General features: G+C 40.0%; 1 protein-coding gene across 1 annotated transcript; it reads right to left on the reverse strand.

Annotated features, from left to right (window-relative positions):
- Positions 1-1907: 1907 nt before the first annotated feature.
- klhl24a (kelch-like family member 24a) lies at positions 1908-22869 on the reverse strand. The gene is made up of 8 exons (XM_084912037.1): positions 22614-22869; positions 21054-21173; positions 20116-20960; positions 18520-18704; positions 15679-15797; positions 9713-9901; positions 5351-5539; positions 1908-5230 (listed from the first exon to the last, which is right to left on the reverse strand). The coding sequence occupies exons 2-8, from the start codon at positions 21126-21128 to the stop codon at positions 5030-5032; spliced, it is 1803 nt and encodes a 600-aa protein (XP_084768163.1). The 5' UTR covers positions 21129-21173; positions 22614-22869; the 3' UTR covers positions 1908-5029.
- Between the last annotated feature and the right edge of the window lie 695 nt (positions 22870-23564).

The following is a 23564-nucleotide window of genomic DNA, read 5'->3' on the forward strand; positions in this document are numbered from 1 at the left end:
TTCACACTTCATCAGACATCAGTTCCACAGTAAACATGGGATCATAAAGGTAATTAAACAGATAACCTTGTCAGGGTTATACAACATTACTTTGCTGCGCTCTTGCAATGAATTGTCCTATCACGTACACATTTCCTTTTAATGAAGCAGAGAAGAAGATCAAACAACATCCTGTTAAATTTTCCGATACCAAGTAAATACAGCGCTAGTATTGTCGATACCAACATGATACTTGATACTGATACTTTAACCTATGAAAGTACGTTATGTGGCAGCAGAGTATCATGATTTACAGATTAACCCCCATCAGATCATCAATTTACATATTCTAAGTACATTAATTAACCCTACAAAACACACCTTTCAGCTTTTAATGAATCTTGAAATTGGGTTTTTTGGAGAACTGGAATTTTTTTTATTAGTCCTTTATTGATCCAGGTAAAAATCTCATTGAGATTAAAAATCTCATTTCCAAGAGAGACCTTGAGATGTGCACATGTGAATGTGTAAATGTGCCTCTAGTTGCAGTATTTTCCAGTCAACTTTCAATCAATATGGGTGTCACTTTAGCTCAGTGGGTGAGCAGGTGGGCTGAGAGTGGTTCCAGCTTCATTGTTGTATCCCTTCATCCCTTCGTATAGTCTCACTTTCAGGTAGGTCTGTGTTGCTCACGTTGGTACATGGAGTTAAACCTAGCATTTTACTCAAACCAGATCAGGCCTGCAGCTATACCACAGAGTTGGCATCCTCAGTAATTTATGTTAGCTGGCACTCAGCTGGATAACTGAGGTGACAGCATGCTGCCAGAGCCAAAAATCTTATAATCACAGCTGATTAATGGACTGTATAGTATTATCCCGTCTGAGAATGCATGTCCCTGATGAGCTCTTTGCATATATCAGAACACAGATGTATGGGTAAGGCATGTCTTCAATTTTTCCCATAATGTTTGGGGTAAATGTAGCGAGACGATAAGAATCTGTGAGAGGATTCTTTGTGGTTTTCATTAAACCAAAGCATAATATGGAGAATATAAATCACATGAGACTTAAATAAAAAGGGCCTGATAATGAAGCATGGGTTGCTCAATCCTATTTTAAAAAGTGCGGCTGCTTTTAAACACTGTCCCCTTGTTCAGCACAATGACTCATTAAAATTTCACCAGCGTGATTGACTCATCCCTTGGTGAATACAGTGTCCACAGCTCTGTGGAGCAGATTGTTACAACTTGCAACAAAACCCACATGGCGCATCTCTTCTTTTGTGACATCTTCATGGATATTTGTGGGACAATAGTTGTGGTTTCGATGAAATACATAAATCACTTTGTTTCCATTCTTTTTATGGCCAGTCTGTTGTGAAAACGGATGTGCTCACGATCGCTTGATTGAGAAAAAACACAACTTCTCGGGGCACATTGACTGCATGCGTCACACTGACCACAAGAATCGCTTTTCATTTCAGCCTTCTGATTTCAGTGAAAACTTTACATTTTGTTTGAGAAGGGAACATAAATATCAGGACATCTTCTCTCGGAGGAGTTTTACATCCATTGCTGACGATCCACAATGAACATGTGTGACAATTTACTTATCGGCCACTTTGTCAGGTACACCTGTTCAGCTGCTCATTACGTAACACAAATATCTAAGCTTGAAGATGATGGGAAGGTAACAGTAAGTCAAATCAACACCTGTGCAGAAGAGCATCTCTGAATGAACACGCCCAACCTGGAAGTAGATGGGCTACAGCAGCAGAAGACCGCACCAGGTGCCACTCCTGTCAGCTAAGAGCAGGACACTGAGGCTATCACAGCGGGAATTTGCATTAATGAGCATCTGAACAGGTGCATCATTGTTTTCTTGTAGACTTTCACTTGTTAACAATGAGTGAGAGCAAAGCGTTGATACATTAAGAAAAACTTTATTGATGTTTCTCATAAACAACTCAACCATTACATTTCAACATACTGCAGTTTACAAAATTGGAAGATTTTTTTTAAAACGAAGAGCACAAGAAAAGTGTTGTTAAAGTATCACACATCATGCACACAATAATAGCAGTGTATATCACAATTATCTGATGTAATTGCTCACTCGTTAATCTTTCGTTAAGGCACCTAGGGCAGCACTTAAGAGGTTACATCTCTTGATATCAAGGCAAGGCACAGGTGGTGCTTTTCCAACAAGACTGACTTCAGGATCTCAAATGTGGTTCTTATCTGTGTTAACATTTAACTCTGGTGAGCAAGTTGTAACCCTCAGTTTTTTGGGGTGTAATCTGCTGCACGTCCTTTTTATGTTCTCAGCAACACGCGATCCCACAACTCACCACAACAAGCAAAAGATTAAAAAACAAAACAAAACAGTACACACACAAAAAACAAAATGATGGATATTCTTATCAAAAGTCAATAATACATGAAAAACATTAATGAAAATCAATAAATCAGCACAACATGACAGTTTGTGCCCTACTTAAGAGTAAATACTCAGTGAAATCACAGACGCACACACACTCAGATTCTCACTTTATCACTCCCATGCTTCAGCCTTTCCGCTTTCCTGCCCCTCAACTCAACCCGTCGCTCCTCCTGACTTCTGCAAGCAGGTGAATCAGGAGGTGCTTCATTTTTCCACCTGTATTGCTCCTTAACCTGACCTCCATTTGGAGGAATGTGAAGAATGTTTATGTAAAAAAACAACAACTTCCCCCTACATATTTTTGTTATCATACCTGACAGGTGAAGCATGACCAGAGCTATTCTTAAAGGATATTAGGTAATGGTGCTGAGTGCCAAATTCACAAATCCCTAAAATTTGACAACTGAAATTGTCATGACGACGCTGCCTCCTTTGCGGCAATATTTGCTGTTTTTTTCAGCGCATCAAAGCGTAGGAGGCAGTGGCCAACAGGAGGAGCTGACAGGCCCTTTTCAATCTCTTTTCTATACGTCACATGAAAGCAAAGAACATTTACTGATACAGTAAAAAAGGAAATCATTGTCATAAAGTTCTACATTTAACAGGATTCTGTCAAAGTGCACAATCGGGGCTCTCAAGAGAACATATTATGCAAACAAGAATACAAAGATACATTTAAATATAGGTTAAACAAAGAAAACAAAGTTAACTGTATATTCACAGCAATCTATCAACACCAATTGTATTAAAAGGTGACTTTTACTGACCAAGAGCCACACCATCCAAAATCCTCATCATTCAGGACTCTTAAACCCGCCAACGGTGTGAGGGCCAGCACTGCCGCACCCGCCACCTTAGCTGACCATTCAACACACATACGCGCATACACACCTGGAGGTATCTATGGTTACCCCGAGTTACATCTTTACATGTAAGTGTACAGGTGAGATGTGGCAGCATTGCACGACAACTCTGTGATAAACCTGCGTGGCTCCCAAAGCATCCAGACCAAGCAGTAAAAGTCACACAATAACCTTACACACACACAGACATGTGCACGCACATACACACACACACACGCACACACACATACACACCAGACGTGCACAACATTTATTCAGAGCAGTCTATGAGTTTGATCCACAAAAGGCTTCTCACATCTACAAAACCACCCCACAAGCCCAGTACACCGATGGACTAACGTCGACATAACTACTTATCATACAAACCATCACATCCAATTATAAAAACATAGGCACGGACAAACATAACTTACCAAAAAAAGGCAATAATGAGTGAAATAATAATAATTAAAAAGGAGCAAAAAATACAGCTTAGAAGGCAATAGCATGGCTGACTGTAAAAAGTGAGGTGATGACACAGCTGGAGCGCAGGAAGAGAAACACACATATGGGAAGTGGAACTTAATGGTGAGTGGTGATGTGATGGGAAAAAAAGGAAACACAAGGGAAGAGCCAACAGTGGCTAGAGTCCAATGTTTTCACAGCTTCTGCTCTTTACCTCTTCTCTTAACTCGGCTCTGGGTTGAGGGGTGAAAGAGCTTCGTATTTATGACAGATGATACTGTGGGAGAGCAGCTGGCTGACTGCTTACCACATTTCTATCAGGTCATTTTCAGTATTGGAGAAGAGGTAAAATAAAAACAGAGCACAGTTCGTTATTATGTTCTTTGCCAGAGCTTGGCATAACTTTACTGTATGAGACAAACTGCATGAGTGCAGGGGGGGGCGAGGTGAGTAATCTGACCTGATCACTCAGATCAGTATTTTTGGATATATGTTTGTTTCTCCAGAGACAACTGTTGGCTCTCGGCGGATATTTTCAGTGTTGTTTTTTTTGCTCATCAGAACTCTCATTAATCATCAGCGACCTAAATCTTGAGGTTATACTTTGCACAGCAATGAAAGCAGAGTGCAGGGAAGTTACATTTTTTATATTGATGGTCTGTAGGTATGATAAATGAGTGCTAGCAAAAACTCAATAATGTAATTGGGAGCACCACCCTTTGTTTTCACTTAATGACTTTTTTGAGCACACCTCAAAATCAAATATTTTAACACGTGTCAATCTATTCATAGAACGCTATGTGAAAAGGTGAGTAAGTGAGCTTGTAGTTTAATCTCATCTCAAGGTCAAGAATGAATCTCGAAGCTCATATTTCAATTGAAACTCTTCGGTAAATGAAAAAGCAACCATGCTTTTGTTTCGCTTTGTTTTCAGAGATCTACAGTATAATTTAAGACTGATTTTCATCAAAGCACATCTCTCATGCTGATCTGGTTCCACTTCATCTCTGGTTGCAGAGAAGCCATTAGTGTTATCAGCTTCTAAGGATTTCCACAGAAAGGCTATTAAGACAACAAAACATTCACAGCACCGCAACGAGTCTTGCTACATGATGCTGTGAGGAAATAAATTAGCTCACTGATACTGTGGTTAGAACTATTAAATGTGCCTCTTATTAAAAAAACAAAAAAACGGGGTGTGGTTAGTTTTTGTCTTTGTACGTGTATGAGTACTTGGAGAGTTCTTTAATGTTTGCTCTCATGTTGAGAGAGTGTCTGTGTGTGCGATCCTGTTCATGGTCACGACTTGAAGTATTTGTCATTGTAACGATGGATGGTTACGCAGCCGTGGTAGGAGATGGCTCGAGGCATAGAGGATGCTCCCGTCATGATGCCTGTTGCTGGGTCGTAACACAGGACGGTGTCTGTGGCTTCGCCGTTTTCCCCCCTGCCGCCGAGGATGTAGATCTTTCCGTTACACACTGACATGCCACAGCTCTCCTACAGTTAAAGAAAGACAGAAATTAAAGGGTACATCATCAAAGTATTGAACTCTTCATATTCTTATGGCTAAAGTCAGTTTGTGGATTCGGGCACTCAGCGTCTGTGTTTGATAGTAACCTGTTTGTTGAAGGTCTGAGCCACATGCATCCAGTAGTCCTCTGCAGGGTCGTAGCAGTAAATGGACTTCGTGAGACCGCCGCACACATAGATCAGATTGTTGAGAGATACTGCTGAGATACACCGCTTGGCAATGGGGATGCTGGCACGTAGCAACCAGGAGTCTGTCTCTGGATCATAGCACTGAACCTGTGACATACGTTTGAACATAGTGGTGTTTTACAATGATGAAAGAAAGGTTCAACTTTATCTTTCTTTATCTTAGAAAAAATCTATACCATGCAGTGGAAAAACAGCTGTAAAAGCAGTAACAACTAAAATATGTAAAGCCCATTCGGTGGTTACTGACTCTTCTGTGGGCTGACATTAAGTGTGTCTCTGTGTGGTTTTGCATACAATCCAAACATTCTCTCACCCACTTATCTTTAAAATAGCCTCCCCCCAAAAGTTTGGTCTCTAAGGACTTCCATTGTGCACAGAGTCTCGCTGAGACAGATTAGGACCTTTGGGACCAATCTAAATGACCCTGTTAGCAGACCCAAGAGATGAGCAGATCAAAAATCTGGAGTCAGCATGGGCTCTAGTCTTATCAGGCTGCCCCTCTGCCCATGAATGTGTTTTTTCTACTCTGCATAGACATAAACAAATATGCCAGCTATTTCACGGACGTAAAAAAAAAACTGCTTCGTTGGAACTTTGGATTCCTAAGAAAGCCAGTGTCTTCCTGTTTACTACCAACAATGTGGCCTGTCATTCAAAACATACTGAAACTATTCCAAGGTACTTGTTAAGTCCAAATTCTGAGGCTATCTGTTTTACATGGTAGCGTGACAGATGACAAATGACCTAATCCTTAAGTAAGTTATCGCTATTGTTACCTAGCATTCATTTCACAGAAAGTTTATCATGGTAAAATGGTCCGCCATCACGTGCCACTGTATTTTTCTCCTTACTAGGGGTGGGCGATATAAACGATATACGATAGAAACGATATAAATTTGGCCAGCGATAGAGATTTTGACTATATCGCTCTATCGCATGTTGATGATGTCATCAAGCTGCACCTGTTTTGGTCGAAAGCATCACAGCGGCTACAACCATTATCATCTGCAAATTATGGCGGGCGACAGTCATAGCAAAGAGATGAAGCACTTTTGAAATATGGGGAAAGCCAAAAACTGCGCTTCCTCCACTTCCGTAACGCTGATTTATTAATGTTGAATTCTCTCGCAGCTGTTCTATTCCCATGTTGTTGCAGTATATTAATAACTAACCTCGTATTGTGGATGAATAATCTCAGTTGTTCTCCTGACTGAAGTTTGGTCCGTGTATAGCATCCTGTTATGCGACTGCATTTGTCTCTAACCACCAGAATCCCTCATGTTAACTTTTATCGAGTGGAAAAAAAGTTGGCGTTCATCCTCCAGCTTCACTGTGCTAATGTTATGCTAACATAGCTGTGTCGCTAGCAATCACGTAGCACAACATTATATACCAGGTAGTCCAACTTCAGTAACCCTGCAAACGCCACTGTTGTTTAGTTTTCTGTCTTCATTTATGTTGGAAGTGGTAGCAGAGCTGTACGTTTTAATTAGTTTCAAAAATCTCTCAGTCAGAACATGGTATGAAATGTTTAGGTGAAAACTAGCGAGCTAACTTCCTGCTAACTTCTAACTCCGTTACATTTAATAAATTTTGTTTTCATGGATGCATGGATGTTAAACTTAATTGTTGCACCCGATAAAGCAGCAACGCTGATGATTTAATTAAAGATGAAAGAATTTAGACCGTGTTTGTTTGACTTTGGGACCTGAAATGGACGGAGTTTGGACCCAGATTACTCCGCGAAGCTCCTCACTACGGCAGCCGTAATGCTCTGACAATCCATCAAGCAGTGCGGCTTACCAAAGTTGTACTAAAACATTTTTTAAAAGATTTCTGCACGTCCAAATCGGTTCGAGGTCAGTAAGCACAACCAGAATTCATACATAAGGCACACTCTCGATTTTTGAGAAAATTAAAGGATTTTAAGTGTGCCTTATAGTGTTGAAAATACATTATACAGAAGAAAAGAATATATCGTGATATATATCGTTACCGCACATGCTTCAAATTATATTGCGATATGAATTTTAGGCCATATCGCCCAGCCCTACTCCTTACTGTAACATTTCTGAATATGTCAGCATGTTAAGCTGTTGTAGCTTTACTCCTATGAGTAAATGCTATGAAATAAAACCTGAAATACAGTACAATTAATGCATTCCATGGAGATAAAAGCCTGGATACAATTAACAAAGTGAAACAAGGTAAATCAGGACCAACCTGAATAAACAGGATGTACTTGTTACTACCTATGAAAAACCATCAGTGAGTGTTTGTACTAGAGATGGCACAATACCACTTTTTTTATGTCCGATACCGATACCGATATCATAAATTTGGATATCTGCCGATACCGATATGAATCCGATATAGTGTGTTTTTTAATCAATAAAACTGTTTTTTTAATATCTTGCTGCTTTTTGTATAAGTTCATACTCAAGTTAAAAAACAACAACAACGACACTAAAGCTATTCTGTTATACCTGTATGTAAAAAAACAAAACAAAACACTGCACCCAAAATATTTCATAGATCAGCAACACTGATCAATCTAATAAAGTTAAACCTACTCCATCCTCCCTATTCTGGTATTTTAAAGAGTACTTAGCAGAAATATTAAGCAACCTAACTAATAGGGTTGCAAACTCCCAGCAAAAGAAAATAGGGAACCAGCCTCTTCATCATGATGCTTAATCAATGTAATTAACTTTAATTTGATGCAGGGTGAAAAAAATTCACAGAAATAAATTCTTTTTCAAGAATAATTAAATAGATTCAACATCTTTCTTCAACAGAATTGCAGAATTCACAGATGGTACTTTCCCAAAGGAAAAAGTACTACAGCTTACTAGGGTATATTAGACTTAACAGTTACTATATACAGTAATGGACTTCTATACATTTTACATCAGATTAAAACTTTGGGTGTAAGATTCAGATAATTATTAAATAATTAAAAGCTAGATATTTTAAATGAGAATAAGAAAGAAAAGTATGTCTTTGTGCCCCCTTTTCCCTGTTAATGCCCTATCGGCCCCCCTGGCTAAACTTTGCTAGATCCGCCCCTGCACAGTTACCAGCCATCAGCTGCGCAGAAAAAGATCCTGGTCTAGAAAGTAATATTAAATAAATTCTAACAACAGCTTATCAAGCTTAATAGTGCTGCTGTTGTTCAGCCGCTGGTTTCCTCTTTCTGGTGCAAAGTGGGCCAAAAACAAAGAAGAGAGACGGACTCGCGACAGAAAAGCCGATCAGCTGATCATTAAGCAGTTTCACTATTGAAGTAGCAGCAGGAGAGAGAGAGAAGAGGCAGTTGCTCTATATATCGGTTGTTAAGCTTAACGCGGGAATGCTTTACAAACATTCAGAGATGAACTTACACACTTGCTTTACTTCTCTCTGACATAACTTCCTCGGAGATGAAATGTTTGCTAGCAGGCTACAAATACACACAGCCGCTCTATCACGTGACCACACTGCTCCGACGTGCTACGGTTATGAGCCGAGTTACGCCGTGTCGCAAGTTTTGTGAGGTGCTTTTTTGATATTTAATGGCTCGGATTACATTTTTTATTTCTCTCCGATATCCGATCCAGTAATTTAGGTCAGTATCGGACCGATACCGATACGTAATATCGGATCGGTCCATCTCTAGTTTGTACTCCAGCTTTATGAAAGCTAAAATACTTGGTAAGAAATGATTGTTATTTAAGCCTTCCCTTTAACTCAATTCAGGAAAAAGGGGAAATCTGATCTTTATACAAATCATGCAGCGACCGAGAACTATGAGGCCTTTACATATTATGTTTTATGTTGTGTGACGTAAAGGAGCTTGAAAAAAAGCAAAACAAAGCAGAATTTTAAACTTCCGTTGCACACCTGGAATTATGAAAACAAGTTATCTGACACTGAGAGCAGCTTAGTCTGTTTGTTTTGTTGGTTTTTGCCCTTTATCCCCCTCTTCCCCGCTCTTTTTCTTTCCCTCTTTCTTTCTTCCTTTTCTTTTCCCCAGTCAAGTCTGTCCCGTGTTCAGCAAATGAAAATAAAATAAACAATAAAAGCAAAGGTGAATCAAATAGACCAATACGGCAAGGCTGGGATGGTCCATTTGGTAAAGTAAATCCGTTGGGCATCTTTCTTTGCCTTTAGACAACAATTCTGATGGCAAAAGAACCAAACAGGACAGGCAAAAAAAGAAAAAGAAAAAAAAGAGCACTATGTGCTTGAGTGTGTGGGTGCTGAAAAACCGTTTATCACCTTGTCTGAACAGGTTTCATCGTCAGGCCCTCCTCCGATAACAAAGAGCTTTCCAGCACAGCTGGCCACAGCTGGAGAGCTGACCGCTTCTTTCATGGGAGCCACTTCTGTCCAGCGGTTAGAGAAGGAGTCATAACACTCCACACTGCTCAGGCGGCTCTGTCCATCATAACCACCCACAACATAAACCTGCGGACAGACACACAAATATATGAGGGTCAGATGAGGGGCCAAAATTAAAAGTAATAGAAATTTCAAGCATAGAGAAACAAAATTATTCACAGCAAAAAGATGTTTGCATTCAAGTTCACTACTTTATGAACATGAACAATAGCCTCTATGTCAGCTTTAGAAAACCAGTTCATCAGGAGCAGAGTGTTCCTGACGTACTTCTTCTGAATAGGCACAATTATCAGTTCCTTACTGCAAAGCCCAGGTCATCTGTTAACCTTTAAACATAAATCTTCATAACTACGAACGTCTGAACTTGACAGCATACTTGTTACAGCCTGAATTTCCACACTGTCATTCTGCCTGTTGAAGCAAATCTGGCAATCACTATGCATAAACTATATTCCAAACTACAGCAACAGAATTGGGGATACTGTGTTGACATGAGACAGACCCTACAAATGCTACAGCAGGATAAATATTGAGATGATAAGTCACAAATAAGGCCGTCATAGAAAAAAAACAAGAACAGGGTTTTGTGAAACTTTGTGAAAGACACAGATGTATTTTTCAGTTATGCTAATAACATCCTCTGTAAAGGGCTCACGTGTCAAGAAAACAGTGAGGAGCATTACTGGTTACAAGTGCGGTGTTATGCAAGAGAAAACCTTCAGGCTGTTCCTGCCTCTCTGCAAAATAGGAAACATAAATAAGTACAGATAAGAAAAAGAGGAAAACAGAAGAGACAGGAACAAAGAAAGATGGAGGAAAAGAAGAGGAACAAAAAGACAGAAGCTGATGGGACACATGGTTATTAGCATTAAAACGCCTGGCTAATGCTGAATAGCACTATTGTTTTTCCAACTGAAAAACTGACAATCCCTATTCTTGTTTATAACTCGTGCGGTTACAGAGTAGTATTGTCTCTGCATTCGTGTATTTTCAGTGACAGAAACACATAACTGAGCTGCCACATTGTAACTCACTGAATAAGACCGTGGGCATGCACGCCAACTGCAATTTGTTTATTTTTAATAATTAATGTTGATACAGCTGATAAACTGTAAATGTGGGTTGTTTTTTCCTAAAAGTGAGAGACGCGAGAGAAGCAAAGAGCGATAAAGAAGAAAACAGGCTACTGAGAGATAAAGATAATCAAGTGCAAGGAGTTGTTTAGAAAGGATTTTGTTAAACTACTGGTTTTGGTGAGCTGTTTTTTTTCCTCCTTTCTATTTGTATTAACAACAATTTCAATCCAGTCACATGTAAAGCTAGATACACACCTTAAAGTCGCCCACAGTAATAGCAACAACAAATGTAAAGCATCTTGTTCTTCCTTATGTAATTCTGGTGGGCTGGCGCTTTAAAGAGCCATTGAAGATATCCAGACACAAGATTGTTTAAAGAAGGTAGTGGAAAGGAGTGGGGGTGGGGCACTGGATCACTGTATTTGCACCCTTGCCACTCTGCACTCTTTTAATAAGACATCAGCTTTTGATACACCATGAAAGTCTGTCAATACTAGGACATAATGGCAGCGCAGACAGCCAATGAATACTGACCTAAAGTATGCAGCTATCATAAAAATATGCTGAGCTAAACAAAATCCTTAAATCTGCAGACACAATTGTAATTCACTGAACATGCATGCTAGTTTTATGACCATATTTAAGTGCTGAGCCACTGGTTAAATGATTAACAGCTTCTTTAACATGTGCTAAGGTAAGATGTAGTTAAAGCAAGAGAAACACAGAACAACTGCAGCAGGGGGACAAAAACACGAGCGTATTAATAGAAAGAGCGAAAGAGTGTGAGTGTGTCTGAGAGAGAGACTGACAGAGAGAGAGTGAAACATATAATAGATGTGAACAGCCGTCACCATGTGCCACCATAACAGGGACAGGAAAACAAGTGGTGACCTATTTTAGATTATATCTATGGAAACTAGACCAGTCCAACAGGACGTATCAGACTGCAGGACACTGAGAAGTGTACACGTGTGTGTGTCTGTGTGATCTTATACCTCCATCCCCGTGATAGTCAGCTATCCTCTAGAGGTTTACACTTCAGTAAACCTTACATTCATTTATCAACTTTAAGTGTAGTAAGATTATAACTGGTCCTGCATTATAGACGCTTGTACTTTGTTATTCTAAACTTGCAACTGGCACATCAGTGCTTTTTCACCAAAAGGGGAAATTACAAGCTGAATGAGGAAATGAGAGGGTATAAACTCAGGGGGAGGGGAACTGAATTCTGAGGAAACCAACAAACAGAAAGATACATTGTCAAGGGGAAAAATGTCTCAGAGATAAAAAGCCAGATAAGAATCTGGAATGAGACCAAAACAAAAAAGGCACAAACTGGAAAAACCTTCCAGATCTACATGCCAAAGGATTCTGAGGTAAAATGATAATATAAATATGCACTATACATATACATTCAGGTAATTTGAAAAATGATAAATAAAGGTCTTATCTCTGACAGACGTTTATTTACCTTCAGTTAGGAGGACGGCTACAAAAGCGATCAAGAAGGATAAAAACTTTTAAAGCTTTAAGAAGCATTTTTCTATAATTACTTGACAGACCATCGACAAGCAGAGGATAAAAGAGAATACATCACAGAGTAATCCGTGTGTCTATGGTTTTAGATACGCTTACATTTTTTTGTCCAGTTTTGAGTTGCAAAACTTGTACTTTGGTATAAAAGTTGACCTTTTTTCATTCAACAGGTTTTGCATGGGAGTGCCCAGCCAGCTACAGACTCTTACCATTAACCGTGGTTTCCTTTAATGTACCAATATCACCACACATGTGTGCATGGTTCACTTTGTAGTTAATTACTGACTCTTGAAGCCACACCATGACCACCAACTAATTACCACACTGTTGTGGAACAGCAGCACGTACACCAAATGCACATATGTGGTTTGCTGTGGCAAGGCAACAAAATATTTTGAGTGTTGTGTAAAAATCCAGTGTAGATCAAAGAAACGTCCCAAAAAAAGAAAAGGATGTTTGCACTACAGACCTACGAACGATAAGAAGTCCCTGAGTCACATCCCCTGTGAAAGAGTAAATACAGCACTATTTCAAAGCTTTCCAAGAATACTTGTAGTCGTGTCCATTAACTTGATGTTTGTAATAGTGAGTGAGCATTTGTCACTAAAGTGCATATGAGTGATGTATTGGCCTGAACATGAACTTATGTGCATGCATGAACCAAAACAACTGTCCTTCTTTAGACGACATCAACAACAAATGTCTACAGTTCAGAAATTTCGTCCAACTAGAGGTTCAATTCTTTCTCGATTCTCTTAGTGATCAATTCTCTGTGTGGAAAACAGTCCGCCTACACAGGTCTGAATCTGAACACAATGCACAGAGCTAAGGCATGCGTGCGACTCCTGGGTCCACTGCGGTAATTCCTATTTTGGAATGTGCAGCTGTCAGGAGAACATGCCAACGCTGATAAAAGACACTGAATAAATTTGGAGACATACAAGTTTAATGGACTGGTAACGGCTCTAAAGCAGAAGCACTTATCAAGTTCCGTCTGTAATGAAGACAGACTTGACCTGTCTCGTTTAAGAACATTTAAAAACACAGCATATTACATGCATGTGGACAAAAAGCAGAATAAACTTCATTCTAAATTATAATCATAAGTCACCTTTAGGGCAGAATAAATCCACAGTCTACAGGAAAATTAACAACCCTGTACAGTATATTTGTGTGATGAAGATTATAGTATGGACCCAATGCGTGTTTACAAACTCATTTGGAGCTCTTGAATCTATGTATAGCTGTACTAAAAAGAAAATATCTGTAAAAGATCATTCAAAATATTTTTTGACAGTTGAGTTACTTTCAGCGTGGAAGGTATTAACAGGATTGTATACGAAGATTTGTGAGATGACACCAACTGTTTACCAAACCTTCAGTTAACACAGATATGTGACAGCAGAAAGCAGCCTATAGCCAAATAGAAAAAGATGACTTAGTGTGTGTGACTTCATCAGGTTTAAAGCTAGATATCTAATGCCAAACACCCTTATGACTTCTTAACTATTTCCTTCAAGCCTCAATGCAAAACCCTAGCCGCAAAACTAAAATGAGACATATGACTGAACCACGTCATTTTAAAGTAGTCAAAAAGCTCCATGGAACAGATTCCAGAAATTCCTAAATATGCAGGTGTTTGCTCTTTTGTACTTTATCTCAAATATATTAAAAATCCTTTGGAACAAGGAAATAAGAAACGGTAAATACACTGAGCGAGTGACACATTTACACAAACTTTACTGAACTTTAACTTTCAAAGTACACATGCTGGATTTACACTGATGTAATGGAGTGTTATGCTGTAGCACAGCGGTCCCCAACCTTTTTTGCGCCACGGACCGGTTTATGCCCGACAATATTTTCACGGACCGGCCTTTAATGTGTCGCGGATAAATACAACAAAATAAAACTAGTACCGGTAACGAAAAAAAGAAGATTTATTCATAACACACGTGAAAAGACCCAGGAAAACCGAGTAAACGATAAAAAAATAACGCTGAAAACTGATAAAAACCCTGAAAACTATACATTTCACACCTGAGCCTCAACTCTCGCGGCCCGGTACCAAACGACTCACGGACCGGTACCGGTCCGAGGCCCGGGGGTTGGGGACCGGTGCTGTAGCACATTGTGCAGCACTGATTGCTTGACTGTAAGCTACACTTTTCTCTATAAATATTCCTATGTGGCCAGGCTGTGCTAGCTATGAAAAACCTCTCTGAGACAAAGAAATCTTACATTTCAAGACATTTTGATTATGAATGTCTATAACATTTTCAAAATAACATGTGTAAAGTATATGAAATGACTGAATCAGCTACAGACTTCCAGTAGCTGAAGCTACTGTTTAGTCAGCTCTAAACAGTAGCTTGTGGTTCTTTTAAAAACGAAAACAAACTTTTGTCTGTTGAATAGGCTCCTGCGTATCAGGGTTTGTGAGACGAGTTGGCAACAGCTGTTTACAAACCCTCAGGCAACACATGGATGTGTGACAGCAGAAATCAGGCTATAATCAAATGGAACTGCAATAACAATTATTGTAATTTTTTCTTAGAATTATTGACAGAATCAGGTTTAAGGCCAGATGCTTAATGTCAATCGTCCCTAAGTATACAATGCCTTTAGGAATTTCTAAAACTATCACCTGACCCGGAATAGTGTGGAATGAGACCTACGTTGAATATGCAAATTCGACAGCAATTGAAAACTTCCACGGAAAAGATTCCACAGATTCGTGTAAACATGTAAATGTCAGCCCCTATCTAAGACTTGATCTTAGAAACTATGTGAGGAAGTAAGGAAGATAATGATGATGCTACGCATTCTCTTTATTCTTCTCTGATGAACCCATTACTCAAGTTTCTGTAAAGACACATCGCATTTTTCCTGTGAAGCATAGTTGCTGGTTAGTTCCTATGTAGCCAAGATTCAATAGCTATGAAATGTTGGAGACAGACAGATACGACATCCTGGAAAAAAACAACAACAACAGCTGTTCTGTCACCTGTTATAAAAAAGGTTACGAAAATGTCTTTAAGAGAGCGTTCACAATTTCTACAAGACATTTAAAAAACAAAAGGAAATTGATATGAAAAACTGCAAGTAGCAGACACGTCACACTCTATCATGAACTAACTTGTGGTGTTGCTGTGGTGCTGTCACTGGGTAAAACCTGATGCTGAAACTTAAATTGAGTCAGACATCAAGAGGCATTATGTCCCTCCTTACCTTGCCCAGTAGCACACCCATCTTGTGCCTCCAGCGACCTTTGTTAAGAGAAGCCACTCTGATCCACAGGTTGAGCTGGGAGTTATACATCCACACATCTCTGCTGTTTATACGACCACCTAAAAAAACAACAAAATGAATACAGCTCTCATGAATACAGTTCAGACAGCTCTGAGTTCAGCTTTGAGTGCTCTACATTTTATAACTCTATTTACTATTAGTCTAACAATGTGGTTGATCCTATATAAAAACTTTAAAATGCTTGATGAGCAGCACACTTTTGGGTGTTAAGTAATAACTTATCGCCTAACTAGGTCTGAGTTGTAAGTCTTGTCTGACTCTGAAACACACGCACACATACCCATGCAATTATGTTCCAGAGATTTTTTGTTTGTATTTACCTTCAAAGCAAACAAGCATGAAAGGATCTTTGTCTGCTAACAATTTGCTACTACTGCAGCATATCCCCTATCTGTCATCTGTGACATTGTGGAGAATAACGCGTCATTTGACCATGTAATGACATGACCCAGCCACATTTCAAGCAAGCCCAAACTTGTGCCCCTTCTTGTCTCCCCGCTGCCAAACATAGACAGCAGGAAAAAAGAAAGAATGTCCCCTAAATATTTAATAAACTACCAATATATATATATATATATATATATGTGTGTCAACAGTAAAGTTGGAAGAGAAAAAGGTAATGTTATCAATTCTGGAAAAAAAAAGCAGGTCTAGGAAACAGGTTGTTGGCTTTTATCCAACAACCTGTTATGTATCGCGTGTCAGCAGTGCTCAGAAGGTTGTTTACTTTGTACAGCACACAGATCAGTGGTTGTGTGGAGCAACGATAAAGTGGAACAAAGGTGGAAAGGGGTCTTCTGCAGGTCTGTCTGTAATTAATGTTCAACCATTTAAGAAGAACCCAAAGAAGCTAGTTGCAGCATGTATCAGCTCAATCAGTCTGCAGGAAGAAAAAATCCAGACAGTGTGCTGCTCCTGAAGACCTGCTGTTGAAAGATTTGCAATGATGGAGACTTTATCCTTCCAAAGACAGACATGTACATTTGAAAAGCTAGTCATAAAAGCAGTGCTTCTTTGGAATAGGGTCTTTCCTCTTTAAAAATGCCGGTAGGTAATGTCTTCCCGGTGCAGATGGGGAGGGCCACTGCTAATCACTGTTTTTAAAGCACAAGAATCCATGACTTTGGGAGGTCCCAGACATGATTTGTGTGACATTTGCATGTCTTTGAAATACCAATAAGCATTTCTTAGAGTATGTCGTAGAATACCAGTCATGAAAAAGCAACTTGTGAGAATGAGATACAATCCATGTATGCCACATGTATGTGGCATGAACATGTGTTGCTGCTCACTAGCTGATAATACAGTAGGAGGATTATTGGAGTGTTATTGACCTAAGTAGGTCAGTACTGGCCAGAGTTCAAGTCCAAGGACGGAGAAGCCAGGGACACTTTCTATACCCATATCCTATTTAAGACCAGAAATAACTGCAGCTGTGCTACATACCGGAGGCCCTGGAAGGTATTGCAACAGTGCATGAAAAAGGGCAGGCAGAATGGTGGTATGTGCAGGAATGTGACTGAGACAAAAAAAAAGTTGAGGAGGGGGGATTTAATGTATCAACACACACAAAAGACAGAAAGTATGTCAATAAAGATCGCAACAGGCTATAAAGCAGTATTGTGCATGTACTTCTGTGGGACAGACACGGGGGAGGGAGGGCTATGTTGACGTTTTCATGCTGTTTGGAGGCTGAGTGATTGCACACACGTGAGGACTTGGCACGGGACAGCACTGCACTCTTTGCTAAAGGGGAGAGCTTTCTTTTTTTCTCTCTCTGTGTCTTTCTTTCTATATTTTTCCCCTCTTCTCTAGCAATGTTTTTATCCATTACTGCAGTGCAGCTCATATAAAGCATGTTTGAGCATGAGAAGGCCTAGCAGGCACATCAGAGCTCTTGTTAATACTTTTTCTTAGGAAGAAAAAAAAAAACACAAAAAAGGAAAACATGTTAACCTCCAGGCTCTCAAGTAAACTATACAGATATAAGTCTAGCACACAGCATAAATGTAAAATAATGTTTTGACATTGGCAAATACCTTTACTCTGACCTCACCAGTTAAAATAAATGAGAAAAACATCTTATTTAATATAGGATGTATTTTTACCAAAGGAGACTTGCAACACACTTGGCAGCAGTTTGAAAAATGCAGCAGTCTTGCCAAGCGCCCATGAAGGCTATACCTCAGATTAACATTTACTGTAAAGCTTCTTGCAGAAAAAACTATGGAAACAGTCTTTTTCATCCTTATATGAAGACGATTCAGAGAAACCTGGAGAGTTAGTGTCAATTTGGTGACCTTGGGAAGTGGTCAGTAGGAAGAGAAAGAAGGACAGAAACAGCCAGTGAGGGTGTCTCATAGCACTGAGCCTGCAGAGTGCCTCCAGATGTTGCGCTCATATTTTCCTTCAACTCGAATGGGCTGAGGCCTTAAAAATAACACAGGGCAAACAGTCACCGTGGCCTTTCCTGTCTCTCCGCTGAGAGATTAGATGGCAAGTCAAGCACAAACCGACTGTATCTGATGTGTACCCAGTACTAAAATATTACTTACCTGAATTCTAAATGTCCACTAGCAAAAATAATACATTGAAAAGTAATTAAAAAGAGAAAACAACTCATTCACCAATTAGTTCCTGAGTAGTTTAAGGTCAAGAAAGCAGTAACTTAAACTTGGATAGATGGTATTTAAAATTTGTCTGTGTTCAGGCTTCGATAAAGCCATGCAAATAAAGTGTAGGATGTGGGCTGGATCTTACCTGACACCAGGATGTCGTTGCGAAGGGCGCAGACGGCGTACTCTGACTTGGTGAACTCGGGCAGTTTTGCCAGTGATTTCCATTCTCCTGTGACTGGATCGTAGCATTCGTTGTAGGGCAGGTTGAATCCCCCTACCCGCTCACAGCCACCCACCACCACAATCACCTCTGAGTACCCAGTGGACCTTTAAAATAAAGAGCAGAGGGAGGGGGAGAGACATAGAAATTACAGATTAAGTACAAATGAAAGTGCAGAAATTATAAAAACAAACAAAAAAAGAAGTTTAAATAAAAAGGCCAGCAAGGAGGAATGAACATTGCAGACATGGTGTCTAATTAAAAGGGTATGAATATATATAAACACACGTGTCAACACCTGGAGGGCAGGGACATAAAAGGTTTCAACAGGATTTACCTTCATTTATCTTCAAGGCAAAGTTCAGCTTACAATGAAGGCATCAATCTTGGGCACAACAAAAACACACTCGAGGCTAAGCTTAAGCTGAATTTCCATGATCACAAAGCTTTCCTCTTTGGCTGTTCAACACATGCCCTGGACATGACTACATTTCCTATGGGAGAGCTAATTAACTACAGCCTCTTTTCTTGTTCTACCATTCTAACATTCATATGTCAGATATTGGGCTGCACTGTGTTGAGAAGTAGGCGTATTTGCAGTTTCTCTCATGGCTTGTTTACAAGTTGTCAGAAAAATGCACAGTTCCAGGGCTGGTTCAAGTACTAAGAGAAAGTCTGGCCCCGGAGCACTTTAGCTTTGTGTCTAAGCTGTGTGGATGTGATCAGTTTCTTTCTGAAGGCTTCCCGGGGGAGGAGAAGTCCAGATGCGTCTAACAACTAACAATACACCTGAAATACACAACGCCTTATAACTGACAACTACAATTGCTCCCTCTTTTTTTTAGGCAGGTCTAACAAAGGAGGCAGTACAGTCTACCATATGGCCTGCTTTTTTAGTCAGCACCTGCTTTTGTCCTTTATCAGAGACTTTAACATGAAGGTGTACAAAAGTAAAGACATACGGCACACGGACTGCTTGGTAAATAGGTACAAAGTTAACAGGTGAGGACAAAGAAAACCCAAACACACTGGTGAGGTGAGTTAGACTGGTGATACGACAACAAGACTCAACATTTCATGATTACCATGTCTTGCATCACATAATTTTTTCTTTCCTTTACATCAAGTCTGTACAGGAACATGCCCGGCCTCCCTCATTATCATTTCCATTTTAAAATAGGACTACAAAACCCAGCTGACTCAGTGACACACTTGTCTTTTCAACACACTAGCACTCCCTGTGTTTTTCACACTGAAACACACACAACAACAACACGGGCAGGAGCACTGCGTTCATGCGCATGTCGTAAAATCTAGTTATGCAATGTGGGATAAAAGATTGGCTAACGGCTTAAAAAGATGTGTTTTCTATCGCGGTGACATCTTTCATCGTTGTTTGAAACATAATTCAAAAAGGCTGGCAGAAAAGACAGTTCATTTGTCACTCATGCAACTGTCACACACACTGTAGGCTAGCAAGTCACCTTCCTCATACCTGGGAGTCAACATTTTAGTTACCTTCGTGGACGAGTTCTGGGTGACATCATTTCATTTCCGAGCACGTGGTAACGCCTGGCCTCGTGGAGAAGGTGGTAGCACTCTGGGGCAGTTTGGATGAGCTGGTCTCCCTCTACAGTCTGAACAAAGTAGCTGGGGTGCAGAAGGGGCAGGCGGACATGGTGGAGGAGAGCCTTCAGTATGGGCTTCCTGGCCTCCACGCTGTGGTACACCCAGCGCATCACTGCCTCAAACACAAACTCTTCCTTACAGACAGAAAGTTCATCACTGTTAATGTACTCTTCCAACTCTTCTTTACGCAGGTCGAGGAACTCCTCGTGCAGAGCCACCTCTGAGAAGTTGGCCAAGGCGTAACTGTGACAGCGGCTGGCCAGCTGCTTCAGAGAATGCGCCTCTGCAAAGCGCTGGATGCCCAGACAGTTGCACGGGTCCAGCTGATCCTCTAGGAACTTAGCGCAGGCATCACGGAGTGTGGTGATCTGGAAAAGGCTGGCGGTTTCAAAGAGAAACTGGACATTTTCAGTGGTGATTTTGGCACGGCCGGTGTAAACGTAGTTGAGAAATGAGTCCATCGCCTCGGCTAGGATGCCGTTAATTTCAACAAGCATCTCACGGCTCTCGCGGTGATCATTGCAGAACATGGCTCTGAAGTAGGAAGAGCAGGCAGATAGCACAGCGCGGTGGCAGGGAAACTCACGGCCCTGCACACTGATGACCACGTCGGTGAAAAGGCGGCAGTCGCGAAACTCATTGAACACCTGCAGAATGCCCTCTGAGTGTGAGGATCCGGAGCAGAAGTCCAGAACATCCTGGTTGGCTATATTTTTAGATTCAACCTCAAACACCTTGGGAGACAAAAAGCCGTGTGGTTTGATAAGATGCCACAAAAGATTTGGGAACAAATGTTAGTTATTTGTGTATCTTTTCTTTGACTGCACCTTGCGTTTGACAGCTGGCGAGTCTCTGATCCCAGAGTCCTCCCTGTTCAACCTCCTGCCCAGCATCAATACCATGGCTGCCACCTTCAATATAGGTCTGTTTTATACTTTAAAAGATAGCTGAGGATGGAGAGCAAGTAATGTAAAAATATTATCATTATTATTATTATCATGTTATTCTTTAGGAAATCACAGCAGGGGATACTCGAAAAAGGGTGGTGAATATATAACAAGAAGCCCAATTAGATTACTACAGTATGAACTGAGATCAGTCACCAAACAAACAAAGCACTCACAGAGTAAAACCACAAAGCATGTGTTTGGAAGTAGGGGAGATCACGCAAGTCCCTCACAAGCACAGTTCTTAAGCCAGTGGGGCAAAAACAAAGTCTTATGTCACACTTTAAGAAAGGAATTTCCAAGGAAGTCAATGCCAGCAGAACGCAAATCAGTATTGCACCTTGTCTGCGAAGCAGTTGTGCCCTGGAGCGCGGAGTGCATGAAACGGAAGATGGCAAACAAAGAGACACAGGCGGGAAAGAGGCTGAGCAACGGTTGGAACGGTCTACACGTCAGTCAGGTTTGAAGGCGTGGGGGCAGGGATGCTTTTCTTTGAACAAGTGCAAAATCAAGGATACTAGTTTCTTTTTTAAAAGTATTTTTGACAATAACCTCTTTGAGAAGAAAAGACAAAGCAACCAAGTGAGTCCCAGTAATTATGTTTTGTTACACTGAAAGGTAGACGGCATCTTTATGTCACGGTATAAATAAAGTTCATAAAGTTCTTGAGAATATCTGATCAAGAAAGGATTTATTTTTATTTTTATTTTTATTTTAAATCTATTGCCGTGCTGTATTTTTAAAAGCCGGGAGCATGCCTGGCTTTTGCTTCGGTGAGGTAATTTATCTCTGGCTATTTTTAACAACAACTCAACCCATTCACGTGCGTTAGCTTGTTCCCCACAGGCAGCTGCGGCAGCACCTCGTCATCCAGATTAAAGGACAGGTTTAGCCAGAGGTATCTGACGCAGATATCCTTTGTGATCAATACATAATAAGATGCATAATACGATGCAGACATTAAAAAACAACAACAACACCACAGTTTTTACAATATGCACTCATACATCGTTTGTTAGGACTGAAATTAAGCTAAATTTACACCGAAAAATGGCTGCAACAATACTCAGTTTGTTTTTTGATATTTAAAATAGTAACAGATGCTGAATTATGTGTTTATTTTATGTTAATTTAATATTAATAAGGTTCAACTCGGTAAGAAATATATCTACTTGTATATTTAGGTGTGTGGTTAAATAGCTAAACAGGTAGAAAATACTTTATGTGCTTCGATTAGTAAGACAAAAGAAACTTGCCTCGTGCCCACCGTTACCTACTTAATTTTGTTTTTGGTTTTTTTTTATGTTGGGCTGTTATTTTACTCTATATAGCACGACAGACTCAAGCAAAAATAAATCAATAAATCAAGTAATAACAATAGAAATAAGTCTAAAGTCAACAACCACAAATGTTTACTTAGTAAAATGTAGAAATTAATACCTTATGCAGAAAGTTCCAGATGAAGCTTCCTCCTCTCTCTCCAGTGGGTAAACAAATTTGTAGAACAGTAAATCTGTATCCTAAAAAAAGTTTGACTATGTATTTCCGAGTAGTTATGGTCGAATGGTTATAAAAAATAAAGCAGGCTGATATCCAGCCGGGACATGCTGAATCGCGACGATGACAAAAACAAAGACTTTCTAACTAGCTAACTGTAAACACAGACCCTTATATATTTGCCAGGGGAAAAAATATCCATCCCTCTGCCGCTGAGCATTATGGGTTGTGTAGTTCGGATTATTGTTTGTTATTGGGCGTTGAAGAAGGAGAAAACTACAATTACCAAATGCTTCGAGTCCTCCACGTGGCCTCCCTTTGTTTGCAAACAAACTTTTACTGAGGAAAAAAAGTTGCTGTCAAGGCGTGATGGCGATCGAAAAAAACACGGAAAATAACAGCAGTTTTTAAGCGCTGTTTATATGGACATGTAGAGGGCGCGCTAGTGTGTAGGACGCTAACGTCATTAAATAAACGTTTGCTATGTAAAACACACCTATATGAAAGCGGATTTACAGTTATATAATGCACAGTGATACCCATAAAGGACATGCAGAAAACCCGTATAAACAACATGAACACGTGAAAAAATACGAAAAGCAGCATAACAGACTTTTTTTAGGTGAGGAAGGAGGAGCTTGGCCGGAATTAAGAATGTCACAACTTCCTTTTGCCTGCTGCAAAATATTTCCCAGAGCTTCCAGCCGGTTTCCTTGAAGAACCAAGTGTGCTATCATTGGTGCAAATCCATATGAACCATGTGCCTACTATTTACACAAAAAGCGAGCTACTGTTCCCCTGAAGCACACTTTATCCAAACATGTGCAAATACTTTACACAGATTCCAATAAAAACACCAAAAAAGATAAGGTTGTAAAGGCATACAGTGATATT

This window comes from Perissodus microlepis, chromosome 18 (assembly GCF_051167445.1).
Source record: "Perissodus microlepis isolate ML-2025 ecotype Zambia chromosome 18, ASM5116744v1, whole genome shotgun sequence".
In the NCBI taxonomy this organism is placed as follows: domain Eukaryota; kingdom Metazoa; phylum Chordata; class Actinopteri; order Cichliformes; family Cichlidae; genus Perissodus; species Perissodus microlepis.

Bases quoted from the DNA above. Each gene is read 5' to 3' on its own strand.
- klhl24a (XM_084912037.1), bottom strand. From the start codon at position 21,128: ATGGTATTGATGCTGGGCAGGAGGTTGAACAGGGAGGACTCTGGGATC. The intron at 20,961-21,053 runs GTGCAGTCAAAG...TTGTCTCCCAAG, and splicing joins CGCCAGCTGTCAAACGCAAG to GTGTTTGAGGTTGAATCTAA. The intron at 5,540-9,712 runs GTGATAAACGGT...CGTATGTCACAG, and splicing joins ATGAAACCTGTTCAGACAAG to GTTCAGTGCTATGATCCAGA.